This window comes from Borostomias antarcticus (assembly GCF_949987555.1).
Source record: "Borostomias antarcticus genome assembly, chromosome: 22".
NCBI lineage: Eukaryota > Metazoa > Chordata > Actinopteri > Stomiiformes > Stomiidae > Borostomias > Borostomias antarcticus.
In genome coordinates this window covers 5,806,546-5,824,300 of record NC_140255.1, presented here as the reverse complement: position 1 = coordinate 5,824,300, position 17,755 = coordinate 5,806,546, and the positions used below count along the sequence as shown (strand labels likewise).

The window sequence follows — 17,755 nt, the reverse complement described above, 5'->3', positions numbered from 1 at the left end:
CCAATACTCGTCATTAAAACGGCCAACTTACTTGTTGTTTTGAGTCACTCATTTAGTAGAACACATGTAATTTACGTCCGTCAATTCTTTTTTGGTCTTTCTCGTCTTGTAGATCTCCGCAGTCTCATTAACGGGTTTAAATGACCACACCTGCAGTCATTGAGCACACCTGTGAGAGAACACGGTCTGAACCTGCTGTGACGGGATGTTTACCTGGTCAGCCTGGACACGTGTCTCTACAGACCTGTCCATGGTCCTAGCGCCTAGCAGTAGTCCTGTCTAAGTAAATATGGGTAGTAAATAGTAAATATAGCTAAATATCGCCCCCGAGCAACGGTAATATTCCTTTATAGATCTAATTCTAACTGTTCCACTTGTAATCACGCATATTTACCCACCTCTCATTCACGTTGCCTATGTTAATCCCGCTCCTCAACTCTATTCTAGAAATTCACTCAACTTCAAACTCAGGGCAAAAGAAAAATGTGTTTATTACTCTTTGGCAGTTTTTAAGACAATTGCACGATGGTGAAAGAATATTGAAAAGTCTTTGGCACTATTACAATCGCAATGCATGATAGTTCACTAAACCACAGAATTGACAGACACAATACACCGGATATAGGCTGTGCATTAGCAGTGACAATTATATGTTTTGCAATATAAAGCAAATATATTAATGGGTATTTCTTGCACTCTGTTTTCTTGCATTCTTCATCAAACATTAGGCTACTTTGGAATTAATCTCTTCGTCTCCTATCCTTTTTGTAGAATACTTCAGTGGTCAATATTCAATTTGAATCAACACAGTATGTAATTAATGTACATACAATATCATAAACGCTTTCAATTTTTTTCTTTTTTTGTTGAGGAAAAACATTCTGTTACAGCCATTTTCATTGAATGTTTATGTTTTGAGGTATGGCCTTGGATGAGTGATGGTTTTGTGTTATTGTTGTTTGTTTTGTTTCATGTGCCTAATGTCCTTTTGAGTTGGATTCCCGAGGACAGGATAGAGAGGTCAAGGGGTGTGTCTATATAGGACAAGGGGAAGTTGAATTGGGTAGGCCAAGGTGAAAGAGAGGAGTGTGGTTCAACACCTTAATTTGACCATACTCTCCGTATCTGTATTAGAGCATTGGTTTTTGTAAGTTTATTTTTGGACGAATATGGAAAACTATGGATTTGGAACAATAAATAAATTGTATTTGCAACGACTACAGAGCGAGAGAGGTGCGTCATTTAAGCCAAGCTCCAAACATTTCTCCCGGGCATGGAACAATGGACTATGGATCGGCACAAACAAAGTCAAATTAAAAGGTGTATTGAATGACGACATTTGGATTTCTGGAACTTGGATTATTGGAAAGGAAAAAGAGCTTATGTTTGGAACTATCCGTGAGTAGGCCTATATTACAGCCTATGCCGCTGCGCTCAAACTGTTTGTTTGGACAACAGGGAAGCGCTGGGTTCAACCCTGAAGAACTTTGAAACCCAAATGTTGATCGCGCCCTAAAAGTGCTAAATAAATAAAGAAACTATGGAGCAACAGGGTGAAACGGGTGAGATGGTGGTAGAGAGAGAAATAACTTTATAAACGAATGGCAACGCGGCGAGGGAAGTTGGGGGTTCTCCCTCGTAAATGCAATGAAATAAATGCGCTTATGGAATCAGCCCAACACAAATGAACTGGTAAAACAACACGTTGATATTTTTAATGAGTACCTAGCTGAGTTTATGGAATTGCAAGTGACTGTCCAGTCCTTATTGCCCGAAGATGAAAAAGAATTCGACCACAACGATTGGTACGAACCTAAACTGTTGCGTTTCAAGCAGTTCCTACGTGATGTTAAATTTTGGTTTAATGCTGATAAGGTAGAATCTGAACCCGAGAAAGAGGAGAAAGAATTGCACCACCAAAAGGATGTTGTCACTGAATCTGAAATATGGCCACTTGATAGCGTTTCACAGACTTCAGTAAAGGCCGCGAGTAAATCCTCTAGCAGCGCAGTAAAGCGTCTGCTGCGCTCTCCCGAGTTCAACGCGCCATACTAGAGGCGCAACAAGGAACACTGGATGCACAACTGGAGTTAGACATGGAGGAAACGCGAATAAAAGCAAAAAAATAAAGTCTGCATTTTAAGTTTAAGTTAGCTGAGGCTGAAGCTAAAATAAAAGTGCTGTCGGAGTCTCAGTTTTTACGCACGGAAATGGGTAGCCGCGCAAGTTCGTCAACTGAGTATATTGTTCCAACGACAGCAAAAAAGGTTCAAACCAAGGAAATAATTAACCCTGACCAAAATATCTCTAAGACCTCCACATTTCAGGTTGAATCAGAGGTGCAAAGCATAACCCCATTCCAAACCGATAGGCGTGTCCAACGCGCAATGGAAACGGAGACTCCAAGGGTCGATTCTCTTGCTGATGTCATGACAAGGCAAAATGAAATTACAAAACTGCTGGTGAAACAAAGTTTAATGTCTCAACTTCCACAAAGAGAAATCCCCGTCTTTCATGGTGACCCACTGCAGTTCAGATCTTTCATTAAAGCCATTGAACAAACCATTGAAACCAAAACGGAGGATATGCAGCAAAGGCTGTACTACTTGGAACAATACACCTCAGGAGAACCAAGGAAGCTCGTGCGCAGTTGTTTTCACATGCCACCAGGTGTAGGATACAAGGAAGCCAAGGAACAACTGGAATGGCATTTTGGAAATGAAATTAAAATCACATCTGCTTTTATGGACAAGGCAATGAAGTGGCCTGCTATTAAGGCAGAGGATGCATCTGGTTTAAGGTCGTATGCAATCTTTCTGAAAAGCTGTTACAACACAATGCAGGAGATGGACTGTGTAAAAGATCTTGAAGCACCCTCCAATATGAGGATCATTGTGTCAAAGCTACCTTTTAAGTTTCGTGAAAAATGGAGATAAATAGCCTGTGGCATTCATGACAAGCACAAAAAGAGAGCCACATTTGAGGATGTACTTGCTTTTATTGACAAACAGTCTCGAATCATGCTGGATCCAATCTTTGGAGAAATCCACTGTTCATTGACCAAAGCCTCAGACTCAAAAGTGCAACACAAAGCATTTTCAAAATCTACCAGCAGGGGGAGCAGTTTTGCTACAGCTGTTTCAACAATGTCAATGGCTGAGCAAGAAAAGGTGCAACCACATCACAACAAGCAAGCCTCACCTGCAATCAGTAGTTCAAGTGCCTTCACAAAGCCCTGCTTGTTTTGTAACAAAAAACATCCGATGGAAGTATGCGAAGCACTTCAAACCAAATCAAATAACGAGAAGGTGGAGTTCTTGAAAACTAAAGGAATATGTTTTGGGTGCTTAGAGAGAGGGCACATGAGTAGGAGTTGTCAGAAGCGTATGACTTGTGATGTATGTAAACAAAAACATCCTACAATGTTGCATATAACAAAGGAGAATCAAAGAAAAGCATCTGATGCTCTTGTCTCTATGGCAACTCGTAGTTATACTGGGGCCGGAATCAAAGAGTGCGCGCTGGCAATCGTGCCTGTCATTCCAATCACAGTTAAATTGGAAAAAGGAACGAAGCACATTCAAACATATGCTTTCCTAGACCCAGGGAGCTCAGCAACATTTTGCACTGAGGAGTTGTCCATGCAGCTTCACGCCCCTGGTAAAAAGACAGAGATACTTTTAAAGACAATGGGTCAAGAAAAGGCAATATCCAGTTATAGAATTTCCGGTATGGAAGTAGCTGCATTAGACAGTGACACGTTTCTCAAGCTGCCTGATATTTTTACGCAAAAATCAATCCCAGTAACACATGACAATATTCCAAAAGAAAAGGATTTAAGAAAATTGTCTTACCTTGAGGAGGTTGAGTTGACACCAATTGATGCAAGCATTGGGCTACTAATAGGAGTCAATGCTCCAAGAGCTTTAGAACCCTGGAAAATAATTAACAGTGTAGGTAGTGGACCATATGCTGTCAAAACTCTTCTTGGCTGGGTTATCAATGGCCCACTTGGCATTGAGGAAAGTGGAAATGGCAGTGACTCTACTGTTCAAGTCAACAGAATATCCATTGCCAGCTTGGAAAACCTGTTAATACAACAGAACAACCATGACTTCAAGGAACAAGCCAAACTGAAAGCAAAAGCATTATATTGTCAAGGAAGACAAAGTCCTGAGGATGTAAGAAGATGCACCACAGACATGACGTCCTACTCAGAGCTAATGCTGCAATGTCTGGCCAGGAAGAGGAACTCTCTTTCTTATGCCCCCTAGAGGAGTCAGATTTGTTATGTCCCCTAGAAGAGTCAGATTTGTTATGTCCCCTAGAGGAGTCAGATTTGTTATGCCCCCTAGAGGAGTCAGATTTGTTATGTCCCCTAGAGGAGTCAGATGTGTTATGTCCCCTAGAGGAGTCAGATGTGTTATGTCCCCTAGAGGAGTCAGATTTGTTATGTCCCCTAGAAGAGTCAGATGTGTTATGTCCCCTAGAAGAGTCAGATGTGTTATGCCCCCTAGAAGAGTCAGATGTGTTATGTCCCCTAGAGGAGTCAGATGTGTTATGTCCCCTAGAAGAGTCAGATGTGTTATGTCCCCTAGAAGAGTCAGATGTGTTATGTCCCCTAGAAGAGTCAGATGTGTTATGTCCCCTAGAGGAGTCAGATGTGTTATGTCCCCTGGAGGTCAGATTTAGAAGGTTTGGTCAATGAGCCAGCCACATGCTCAGAACACAGAAACAAGTAAAACATTTGTGGAGAGCGAGAATTATGAGGATGAACTGCCCTTCCATATTGAGCCTTGGTTATGCATTTCCCTTGTAGAAATCCAGAAGGATTTCGGCCTATTACCAGTAGGGGCAGTGCAATGCGATAGGGAGATAGTCAGAGCCAACAAACAATGAGGGTGCTACACAAGTTCCAGATATTAAAGTCGAAAATCTCTCCTCTCCCCCAACAACGAATGAAATGGAACCCCTTTGGTGTCTTACTGGAAACGGAAACGCTGACATGGTCCATATGCATAAATATGATGTAACTAAAAGGCTGGAAGAGGATAAGAGAAACTCTCCAGACATTTGGAGGGATACACCTTATGCACAAACAACCGTTTTGTCTGACATAAATTCCCTCCCTGGAACACCACCTGGAGAGACCATGTTAGAAAATGAAACGGTGCCCGGACCTACTGAGGGCCAATCCCTGACTGAGCCATCAACAACAGAGACAACGAGGGACCTTTACCCCTTGTGTTGGGAAATTGGTCTGGACCTTAGACTAAAATCAAAGTGTTGGGCAGGACAGAAGCTAGATCCATCCTTATTGACGAAGGGTGTGATGATTGAAGTAGCTAGTTTTACCAAATATTTGGGTGGAGTCCCCAAGCAAATCATGTTTGATCTTTTGAAGCAGAAGCCGTTCTCACTTGCTCCCAGGATGAAAAGGAAAACTTCAGAAGGCACAGAGGAAACTAATGCAACAGCTTCAAAATGTCCAAGACTTTATATAAAAAATAAAAAAAAGGTTACAGAATCAAGGAGATTGGATTTAAAAAAGGAAGCAAGAGGAACAAGCCCCGCCAAAGCTTCCTGGTTGGGGACCTTGTCCTTATAGTCGATGAGTCTACCCCCAGGAACTCATGGACTCTGGGACGCATTATAGAGACTATGAAGGATCATAAGGGGTTTGTGCGTAGAGTACGTGTTAGGACACAAAGAAATGAGCTCGAAAGGCCCGTTACTAAGATACGCCTTTTGATTGAAGCCGAGTAGGACAACTTTAAGGTCCTGTATGGCAGAATGTGTAATTGGAGGCTGAATATTGTAAATCGTACATTTAAGTTGATCTTGAGATACCCTTGAATACATGCTGTATAAAAAGGTATAATGTAATGCACTTATAAATGTACAGTAGATGCATATGAATATGTTCCTTTAAAATCTATTGAAATTATGGACTTTAACTATCATGGGCTTTGTGCCTGAAGAGCTTTTTGAGTTTTTGATGGACACTTTCTTTTTGGACTCTTGCGTACACACATACAAGCGTACATGCATACAGTACACACACATGCACACACAAACGCATATGCCTACACGCAAGGAGAATGGACATTCGAAAAGACATGTAAATGTGAAATGTGATAATTTTGCAATGAATGATAATGATATGAGAGTGATTAATGTTTATATGAATGTAGTAATTACACTCTCTATACTATAAGTGAACAACAATGGCTGATGTATGAAATTGGTATTTATTTGTTTTACAAAAATTAGGGGCCGGAATGTTACAGCCATTTTCATTGAATATTTATGGTTTATGTTTTGCGGTATGGCCTTGGATGAGTGATGGTTTTGTGTTATTGTTGTTTGTTTTGTTTCATGTGCCTAATGTCCTTTTGAGTTGGATTCCTGAGGACAGGATAGAGAGGTCAAGGGGTGTGTCTATATAGGACAAGGGGAAGTTGAATTGGGTAGGCCAAGGTGAAAGAGAGGAGTGTGGTTCAACACCTTAATTTGACCATACTCTCCGTATCTGTATTAGAGCATTGGTTTTTGTAAGTTTATTTTTGGACGAATATGGAAAACTATGGATTTGGAACAATAAATTAATTTTCTTTGCAATGACTACAGAGCGAGAGAGATGCGTCATTTAAGCCAAGCTCCAAACATTTCTCCCGGGCATGGAACAATGGACTATGGATAATCGGCACAAACACATTCTTTAAATGTTTTAAACATGGCTTAGTCTCACTATATGGACATATCTTATGTTTATCTTAGTCTCACTCATATCTTATGTTTATCTTGGCCTCTGTCATGTTGGCATTTCGAACCATCAATCTAAAAGTGGTCATTTCAGAATTTAACTGGAATGTCTTTTCCCTGACAACTTAATTTTTCCTCCCCAATTTCCCCAACATTGACTTAAAAAAAAAAAGACCAGAAAGAGACCAGCTCTACTCTCTCTCTTATTCTCTCCCCACAGACATGATTTGACAGAGATTCTTTCAAATTCCGGCCTACAGGAGAGCGTGGGGTTGGAGGAGAGCTTGGGGCTGGATGGTACAGGAGGTTTGAGGGGCGGAGGGGTCCTGGTTCCTGGTCTGGAGGAGAGCTTGGGGCTGGATGGTACAGGAGGTTTGGGGGGCGGAGGGGTCCTGGTTCCTGGTCTGGAGGAGAGCTTGGGGCTGGATGGTACAGGAGGTTTGGGGGGCGGAGGGGTCCTGGTTCCTGGTTCCTGGTCTGGAGGAGAGCTTGGGGCTGGATGGTACAGGAGGTTTGACGGGTGGAGGGGTCCTGGTTCCTGGTTCCTGGTCTGGAGGAGAGCTTGGGGCTGGATGGTACAGGAGGTTTGACGGGCGGAGGGGTCCTGGTTCCTGGTCTGGAGGAGAGCTTGGGGCTGGATGGTACAGGAGGTTTGGGGGGCAGAGGGGTCCTGGTTCCTCAGCCGAAGAGCTTGATGAAGCAGGGGTGGCAGTAAGGCTTGTTCTCCTGCTCCTTGAAGCAGCCCTTGCTCAGGGGCTTGAGGCAGAAGTGGCAGACCAGGTGGTGCGGGTGGAACTTGGCGCCCATGGCGGTGACGCAGCGGCCCAGGATTGGCTGCTGGCAGGCCTGGCACATGCTGCCGCGCGACTGGTGGTAGTGGGCCTCACACAGCGGCTGGCCCTCATGCTCGAAGAAGCTCCCGTTGACAAAGGGACTGTAGCACTCCTGGAGACAGAGAACAGGGTTAGGGCTAGCTCCTGGACACAAAGAGAACAGGGTTAGGGCTAGCTCCTGGACACAAAGAGAACAGGGTTAGGGCTAGCTCCTGGACACAAAGAGAACAGGGTTAGGGCTATCTCCTGGACACAAAGAGAACAGGGTTAGGGTTAGGGCTATCTCCTGGACACAGAGAGAACAGGGTAAGGATTAGGGCTAGCTCCTGGACACAGAGAGAACAGGGTTAGGATTATGGCTAGCTCCTGGACACGGAGAGAACAGGGTTAGGGCTAGCTAAGGACAATGGTGGATGTATTTGAGGGTTTTCGGCCTACTTTAAGTTCCTTTATATATGGCTGCTGCAGACAAGTCAACTTCTAGAGTACACCATAGTACACCATAATACACTATAGTACATACACACTATAGAACAGCCAGCTAGAGGAGGATGGCGTTCCTACGCACACTCACCCTGCACACGAAGCACTGGGGGTGCCACAGGGAGTTGAGCGCTGAGATGTAGTTCTCCAGGATGGGCTGGGAGCAGCCCTGGCAGCGCGAGGCGAACAGAGACAGGAAGCACTGCTGACAGTACTGCTGGCCCTCGCGGTCGTGGAACCCTGCGGAGACGCGGGGGAGACAGGGTCAGCCATGCACCATGCAGAACACGCCCACCACGCCCGACGCCCCGCCCAGTAAGTAAGTAAGCTTTATTTATATAGCGCTCTTCACAGCACGGATACACAGAGTGCTTTACAGTAATAAATTAAAATGGCAATACAACACGAGACAAAATTAAAACGACACAGAACAGAAAAAAACAACATTGCGAGCAGCAAGGCGTTATAGATGTCCAAAGGCCTGCCTGCCCAGGACACGCCCACCACGCCCGCCCAGGACACGCCCACCACACCCAATGCCCCGCCCAGGACACGCCCACCACGCCCGACGCCCCGTCCAGGACACGCCCCCCGCCCAGGACACGCCCACCACACCCGACGCCCCGCCCAGGACACGCCCACCACACCCAACGCCCCGCCCAGGACACGCCCGACGCCCCGCCCAGGACACGCCCACCACGCCCCGCCCAGGACACGCCAACCACACCCGACGCCCCGCCCAGGACACGCCCACCACACCCAACGCCACAGAGGGCCCTCCTCCAGGGCCTCCTCCTCCCAGACAGGAAGTGTGCAACGTTTATTACCTTCCTCCCCAAATGCCCGGGTGCATTTGACACAACAGAAACACTCTGGGTGCCAATTCTTGTCCAGGGCGGTGACCATTTTCTAAATGAGGAAAACAGAAAATAAGTTTATAGGTTCAAGTAGCAAAAGCAGGTTTGTTAAGTTTTTATAACTAAGGTGGGTATTTGAGTAAATAAATGAATAAGTGGTGAGAGAGAAAACTCTTAAATCACGAAATGTTATTGTTGGATCGGACACTGAGCTCATACTCATGCACCACGTTCACACACCATATACTAGAGAGTACACACACACACACACACACACACACACCATATACTAGAGAGTACACACACACACACACACACCATATACTAGAGAGTACACACACACACACACACACACCATATACTAGAGAGTACACACACACACACACACACACACACCATATACTAGATAGTACACACACACACCATATACTAGAGAGTACACACACACACACACCATATACTAGAGAGTACTCACACACACACACACCATATACTAGAGAGTACACACACACACCATATACTAGAGAGTACACACACACACACCATATACTAGAGAGTACACACACACCATATACTAGAGAGTACACACACACCATATACTAGAGAGTACACACACACACACCATATACTAGAGAGTACACACACACACCATATACTAGAGAGTACACACACACACCATATACTAGAGAGTACACACACACCATATACTAGAGAGTACACACACACCATATACTAGAGAGTACACACACACACACACCATATACTAGAGAGTACACACACACACACCATATACTAGAGAGTACACACACACACATACCATATACTAGAGAGTACACACACACACACACACACACCATATACTAGAGAGTACACACACACACACACACACCATATACTACAGAGTACACACACCATATACTAGAGAGTACACACACACACACACACACACACCATATACTAGAGAGTACACACACACACACACACCATATACTAGAGAGTACACACACACACATACCATATACTAGAGTACACACACACACACACACACACACACACCATATACTAGAGAGTACACACACACACACACACACACCATATACTACAGAGTACACACACCATATACTAGAGAGTACACACACACACACACACCATATACTAGAGAGTACACACACACACACACACCATATACTAGAGAGTACACACACACACACACACACCATATACTAGAGAGTACACACACACATACACACACCATATACTAGAGAGTACACACACACACACACACACACACCATATACTAGAGAGTACACACACACACACACACACACACACACACACCATATACTAGAGAGTACACACACACACACCATGTACTAGAGAGTACACACACACACACACACACCATATACTAGAGAGTACACACACACATACACACACCATATACTAGAGAGTACACACACACACACACACCATATACTAGAGAGTACACACACACACACACCATATACTAGAGAGTACACACACATACACACACACACACACCATATACTAGAGTACACACACACACACACACCATATACTAGAGAGTACACACACACACACACACACACCTTATACTAGAGAGTACACACACACACACACACACACACACACCATATACTACAGAGTACACACTCACACACACACACACACACCATATACTAGAGAGTACACACACACACACACACACACACACACCATATACTAGAGAGTACACACACACACACACACACACACACACACACCATATACTAGAGAGTACATACACACACATACCATATACTAGAGAGTACACACACACACACACACACACACCATATACTAGAGAGTACACACACACACACCATATACTACAGAGTACACACACCATATACTAGAGAGTACACACACACACACACACACACACACACCATATACTAGAGAGTACACACACACACACACACCATATACTAGAGAGTACACACACACACATACCATATACTAGAGAGTACACACACACACACACACACACACACCATATACTAGAGAGTACACACACACACACACACACCATATACTACAGAGTACACACACCATATACTAGAGAGTACACACACACACACACACACACACACACACACACACCATATACTAGAGAGTACACACACACACACCATATGCTAGAGAGTACACACACACACACACCATATACTAGAGAGTACACACACACATACACACACCATATACTAGAGAGTACACACACACACACACACCATATACTAGAGAGTACACACACACACACACACACACCATATACTAGAGAGTACACACACACACCATGTACTAGAGAGTACACACACACACACACCGTATACTAGAGAGTACACACACACATACACACACCATATACTAGAGAGTACACACACACACACACACCATATACTAGAGTACACACACACACACACCATATACTAGAGAGTACACACACATACACACACACACACCATATACTAGAGTACACACACACACACACCATATACTAGAGAGTACACACACACACACACACACACACACCTTATACTAGAGAGTACACACACACACACACACACACACACACACACACCATATACTACAGAGTACACACTCACACACACACACACACCATATACTAGAGAGTACACACACACACACACACACACACACACCATATACTAGAGAGTACACACACACACACACACACACACACACACACACACCATATACTACAGAGTACACACACACACACACCATATACTACAGAGTACACACACACACACACACCATATACTAGAGAGTACACACACACACACACTCTCACGTTGAGTATGGGCTTGTTGCACTGTGCGCAGTGGGGGGAGTAGAGTGTGAAGTAGTCGGCCTCGCAGTACGGCCGTCCGTCCTTCTCAAAGAAGTTGCGGCTTCCCAGCTCCATCTCACACTCCATGCACACGAAGTGCTCCGGGTGCCACACCCGCCCCAGCGCCGCCACCACCTGCATGACCCCGCCCGGGGGCAAAGGTCACACATATGCACAGACAGTGTACAGCTGTAATAATTAATAATAATATTTTTTTTTTAAAGAAGAAGAAGAAGCCACAACACACAAACACACATCGTCATCAAAGCACAATAACACAAAGCACACTAACACAAAGCACCCTAACACAAAGCACACTAACACAAAGCACCCTAACACAAAGCACCCTAACACAAAGCACCCTAACACAAAGCACCCTAACACAAAGCACCCTAACACAAAGCACATCTTGGAGAAGGCCACCCTTAAGCCCTCATACCTCCGTCTCCCATCTTGATAATAATCCATCCCAGATTACAGACTAGCTCCACGCCTCACCTCTCTGATACAGACTAGCTCCACGCCTCACCTCTCTGATACAGACTAGTTCCACGCCTCACCTCTCTGATACAGACTAGCTCCCCCGCCTGACCTCTCTGATACAGACTAGCTCCCCCGCCTCACCTCTCTGATACAGACTAGCTCCCCCGCCTCACCTCTCTGATACAGACTAGCTCCACGCCTCACCTCTCTGATACAGACTAGCTCCCACGCCTCACCTCTCTGATACAGACTAGCTCCCACGCCTCACCTCTCTGATACAGACTAGCTCCCCTGCCTCACCTCTCTGATACAGACTAGCTCCCACGCCTCACCTCTCTGATACAGACTAGCTCCCACGCCTCACCTCTCTGATACAGACTAGCTCCACGCCTCACCTCTCTGATACAGACTAGCTCCACGCCTCACCTCTCTGATACAGACTAGCTCCCCCGCCTCACCTCTCTGATACAGACTAGCTCCACGCCTCACCTCTCTGATACAGACTAGCTCCACGCCTCACCTCTCTGATACAGACTAGCTCCCCCGCCTCACCTCTCTGATACAGACTAGCTCCACGCCTCACCTCTCTGATACAGACTAGCTCCCACGCCTCACCTCTCTGATACAGACTAGCTCCACGCCTGACCTCTCTGATACAGACTAGCTCCCCCGCCTCACCTCTCTGATACAGACTAGCTCCACGCCTCACCTCTCTGATACAGACTAGCTCCCACGCCTCACCTCTCTGATACAGACTAGCTCCCACGCCTCACCTCTCTGATACAGACTAGCTCCACGCCTCACCTCTCTGATACAGACTAGCTCCACGCCTCACCTCTCTGATACAGACTAGCTCCACGCCTCACCTCTCTGATACAGACTAGCTCCACGCCTCACCTCTCTGATACAGACTAGCTCCACGCCTCACCTCTCTGATACAGACTAGCTCCCCCGCCTCACCTCTCTGATACAGACTAGCTCCCACGCCTCACCTCTCTGATACAGACTAGCTCCACGCCTCACCTCTCTGATACAGACTAGCTCCACGCCTGACCTCTCTGATACAGACTAGCTCCCACGCCTCACCTCTCTGATACAGACTAGCTCCACGCCTGACCTCTCTGATACAGACTAGCTCCACGCCTCACCTCTCTGATACAGACTAGCTCCACGCCTCACCTCTCTGATACAGACTAGCTCCACGCCTCACCTCTCTGATACAGACTAGCTCCACGCCTCACCTCTCTGATACAGACTAGCTCCACGCCTCACCTCTCTGATACAGACTAGCTCCACGCCTCACCTCTCTGATACAGACTATCTCCCACGCCTCACCTCTCTGATACAGACTAGCTCCCACGCCTCACCTCTCTGATACAGACTAGCTCCCACGCCTCACCTCTCTGATACAGACTAGCTCCCACGCCTCACCTCTCTGATACAGACTAGCTCCACGCCTCACCTCTCTGATACAGACTAGCTCCACGCCTCACCTCTCTGATACAGACTAGCTCCACGCCTCACCTCTCTGATACAGACTAGCTCCACGCCTCACCTCTCTGATACAGACTAGCTCCACGCCTCACCTCTCTGATACAGACTAGCTCCACGCCTCACCTCTCTGATACAGACTATCTCCCACGCCTCACCTCTCTGATACAGACTAGCTCCCACGCCTCACCTCTCTGATACAGACTAGCTCCCACGCCTCACCTCTCTGATACAGACTAGCTCCCACGCCTCACCTCTCTGATACAGACTAGCTCCACGCCTCACCTCTCTGATACAGACTAGCTCCACGCCTCACCTCTCTGATACAGACTAGCTCCCACGCCTCACCTCTCTGATACAGACTAGCTCCACGCCTCACCTCTCTGATACAGACTAGCTCCACGCCTCACCTCTCTGATACAGACTAGCTCCCACGCCTCACCTCTCTGATACAGACTAGCTCCCCCGCCTCACCTCTCTGATACAGACTAGCTCCCCCGCCTCACCTCTCTGATACAGACTAGCTCCACGCCTCACCTCTCTGATACAGACTAACTCCCCCGCCTCACCTCTCTGATACAGACTAGCTCCACGCCTCACCTCTCTGATACAGACTAGCTCCACGCCTCACCTCTCTGATACAGACTAACTCCCCCGCCTCACCTCTCTGATACAGACTAGCTCCACGCCTCACCTCTCTGATACAGACTAGCTCCACGCCTCACCTCTCTGATACAGACTAGCTCCACGCCTCACCTCTCTGATACAGACTAGCTCCCACGCCTCACCTCTCTGATACAGACTAGCTCCACGCCTCACCTCTCTGATACAGACTAGCTCCCCCGCCTCACCTCTCTGATACAGACTAGCTCCACGCCTCACCTCTCTGATACAGACTAACTCCCCCGCCTCACCTCTCTGATACAGACTAGCTCCACGCCTCACCTCTCTGATACAGACTAGCTCCACGCCTCACCTCTCTGATACAGACTAGCTCCACGCCTCACCTCTCTGATACAGACTAGCTCCACGCCTCACCTCTCTGATACAGACTAGCTCCACGCCTCACCTCTCTGATACAGACTAGCTCCCACGCCTGACCTCTCTGATACAGACTAGCTCCACGCCTCACCTCTCTGATACAGACTAGCTCCCCCGCCTCACCTCTCTGATACAGACTAGCTCCACGCCTCACCTCTCTGATACAGACTAGCTCCCACGCCTCACCTCTCTGATACAGACTAGCTCCACGCCTCACCTCTCTGATACAGACTAGCTCCCACGCCTCACCTCTCTGAATCCATACCTGCGCGTGATCTCATGGTCTGAAGTGGTGAGGGGCGGGGCTTACCTGTCCCACGACCGGCTTCTGGCAGGCGGAGCAGTTACCCTTGGAGGAGGTGGGAACCCCCTGTCTGCTCAGATCCGATTGGAGGAGCCCCAGCATGCTGTCCAATGAGCCTCCGGATGAGGCCTGTGGGGGCGGGTCCGGCTGCTGTGGTAGCGTGACCAGGGGATTGACAGGTGCAACTGGCTAATAGGAGGGTTGGAGAGCAGGACAGCGAGGACACATGACACACATTCCAGCGCTGAGTCTTGAAACGCTTCTAAATTAAATTAACTGAGTGAAAGTGGCAAGCAGTGTGTGTGTGTGTGTGTGTGTGTGTGTGACTCACTGTGCTCTGGACTCTGAAGTCGGACAGAGAGGCCATGAGCTTGTCCAGCTCCAGTGTGGCCGAGGTGGCTGATGGCTTCACCGAGCTGAGGAGAGAGGAGAGGAGAGGAGAGGAGAGGAGAGGAGAGGAGAGGAGAGGAGAGGAGAGGAGAGGAGAGGAGAGGAGAGGAGAGGAGAGAAGGAGAGGAGGGGAGGAGAGGAGGAGAGGAGGAGAGGAGAGAGGAGAGAAGGAGAGGAGGGGAGGAGGAGAGGAGGAGAAGAGAAGAGAAGAAAGGAGAGGGGAGGAAAAGAGAAGAGAGGAGAGAAGGAGGAGAGGTGGAGAAGAGAGGAGAGGAGAGGAGAGAGCACCACATCATGAAGAGATTACTCTGTAGATCCAGCTCCATCATCACCACGTTCCTATCCACCAAACAAAAATATGTCTGCATCATATGCAGGTGGGTTGATGGTTTCCACATAAAATAGGATTTGGAGAGAAGTGTCCTGTCAAAATCAGTACTTATGACAACACAGATATGAGGTACCTGGAGGTGGGCGTGGCCTTGTCCCTGGAACTCTTATCATCCTTCTTACTGGTGGGAAACTGGGCCAGGATCTCATCTGCCACCAATCAGAACAGGGCATGAGCAGGCTCTCTGTACCACCAATCAGAACAGGGCATGAGCAGGCTCTCTGTACCACCAATCAGAACAGGGCATGAGCAGGCTCTCTGTACCACCAATCAGAACAGGGCATGAGCAGGCTCTCTGTACCACCAATCAGAACAGGGCATGAGCAGGCTCTCTGTACCACCAATCAGAACAGGGCATGAGCAGGCTCTCTGTACCACCAATCAGAACAGGGCATGAGCAGGCTCTCTGTACCACCAATCAGAACAGGTACGTCTGTCAGCAGGATTACTCATTCCGAGGTCTGTGCTCTCTGAGGCCCGGCTGACCTGTGATGTTGAACTGCGTGGCGTTCAGCTCCTGCAGCAGGTGGTCCAGCTCACTGAGACCCCCCCCCAACACCGAGGACGACGAGAAGGCCGGGGGGGGGTCTGCCGCGCGGGGCGACCGAGGCTTATTTACTGTACTGGAGAGAGAGAGAGAGGGAGGGAGTGAGAGAGAGAGGGAGGGAAAGAGAGGGTGGTGGATGAGAAAGAGAGAGTGAGGGATAGAGAGAGAGAGAGAGAGAGAGCGAGAGAGAGAAAGGGGGTGGATGAGAAAGAGAGAGGGAGAGAGAGGGAGAGACAGAGAGAGAGGGAGGGAAAGAGAAAGGGGGTGGACGAGAAAGAGAGAGGGAGAGAGAGAGAGAGGGAGGGAAAGAGAAAGGGGGTGGACGAGAAAGAGAGAGGGAGAGAGAGGGAGAGAGAGAGAGAGAGGGAGGGAAAGAGAAAGGGGGTGGATGAGAAAGAGAGTGGGAGGTTGAGAGAGAGAAAACATGTCTTCATCTGTCTTTTCTCTACAACTTAAACTCATAAATCACAGTGACGTTAATTCAAAATCAAATCTAATCTAACTGGTAAAAAGTGGTGGTGGGGGTTTACCTGAAGGGTGGGGGTGGGGGGGGGGGGGGGGAGTTACCTGAAGGGTGGGGGTGGGGGGGGGGGGGGGTTGTTACCTGTAGAGTTTGTCCGGAGGCGGGTTCTGAGGGCCGCTAGACTTCATGGCTGCAGAGACGGTCTGAAATCAAAGGAACCATGAGAACCATGAGACTACACCTGATATCATGAGACTACACCTGATATCATGAGACTACACCTGATATCATGAGACTTCACCTGATATCATGAGACTTCACCTGATATCATGAGACTACACCTGATATCATGAGACTACACCTGATATCATGAGACTTCACCTGATATCATGAGACTACACCTGATATCATGAGACTACACCTGATGACAGTAACCATCAGAGTTCTTTATAACAGGGGTGACCAGGTGAACCACTGCTTATTTCACTATAACTATTTTCAGAGTATCACTCCTTTCACAAGATCACTCCTTTCACAAGATCACTCCTTTCACAAGATCACTCCTTTCTTTCAGTCCATCATGCCACTTTTAACAGTTCCAAAAGCCAGGACCAAGAAACACGGAGAGGCAGCTTTTAGTTTCTATGCCCCCAACCTCTGGAACACGCTGCCGGAGTGCCTAAGAAGGGCCAAAACAACGGAGGTCTTCAAGCAAGATCTCAAGACGTACCTTTCCGACCTAGCCTACAATCACTAGCTAGGACCTTGAGACACAGAAAGGCAGCCTCAAACA

General features: G+C 47.4%; 1 protein-coding gene across 1 annotated transcript in view; it reads right to left on the bottom strand.

The window, feature by feature from the left end:
* Window positions 1–7,443: 7,443 nt before the first annotated feature.
* LOC311324190 (transforming growth factor beta-1-induced transcript 1 protein-like) overlaps window positions 7,444–17,755 on the bottom strand; it is a gene marked incomplete at both ends in the record, with an annotated part of 14,486 nt that continues 4,174 nt past the window's right edge. Inside the window, 9 exons of the mRNA XM_084456591.1 lie at window positions 7,444–7,710; window positions 8,173–8,321; window positions 8,909–8,990; window positions 11,814–11,987; window positions 15,178–15,360; window positions 15,503–15,587; window positions 16,026–16,101; window positions 16,439–16,575; window positions 17,104–17,165. Of these exons, the coding sequence (XP_084312717.1) occupies window positions 7,444–7,710; window positions 8,173–8,321; window positions 8,909–8,990; window positions 11,814–11,987; window positions 15,178–15,360; window positions 15,503–15,587; window positions 16,026–16,101; window positions 16,439–16,575; window positions 17,104–17,165 (1,215 nt within the window). The remainder of the gene's footprint in view (window positions 7,711–8,172; window positions 8,322–8,908; window positions 8,991–11,813; window positions 11,988–15,177; window positions 15,361–15,502; window positions 15,588–16,025; window positions 16,102–16,438; window positions 16,576–17,103; window positions 17,166–17,755) is intronic.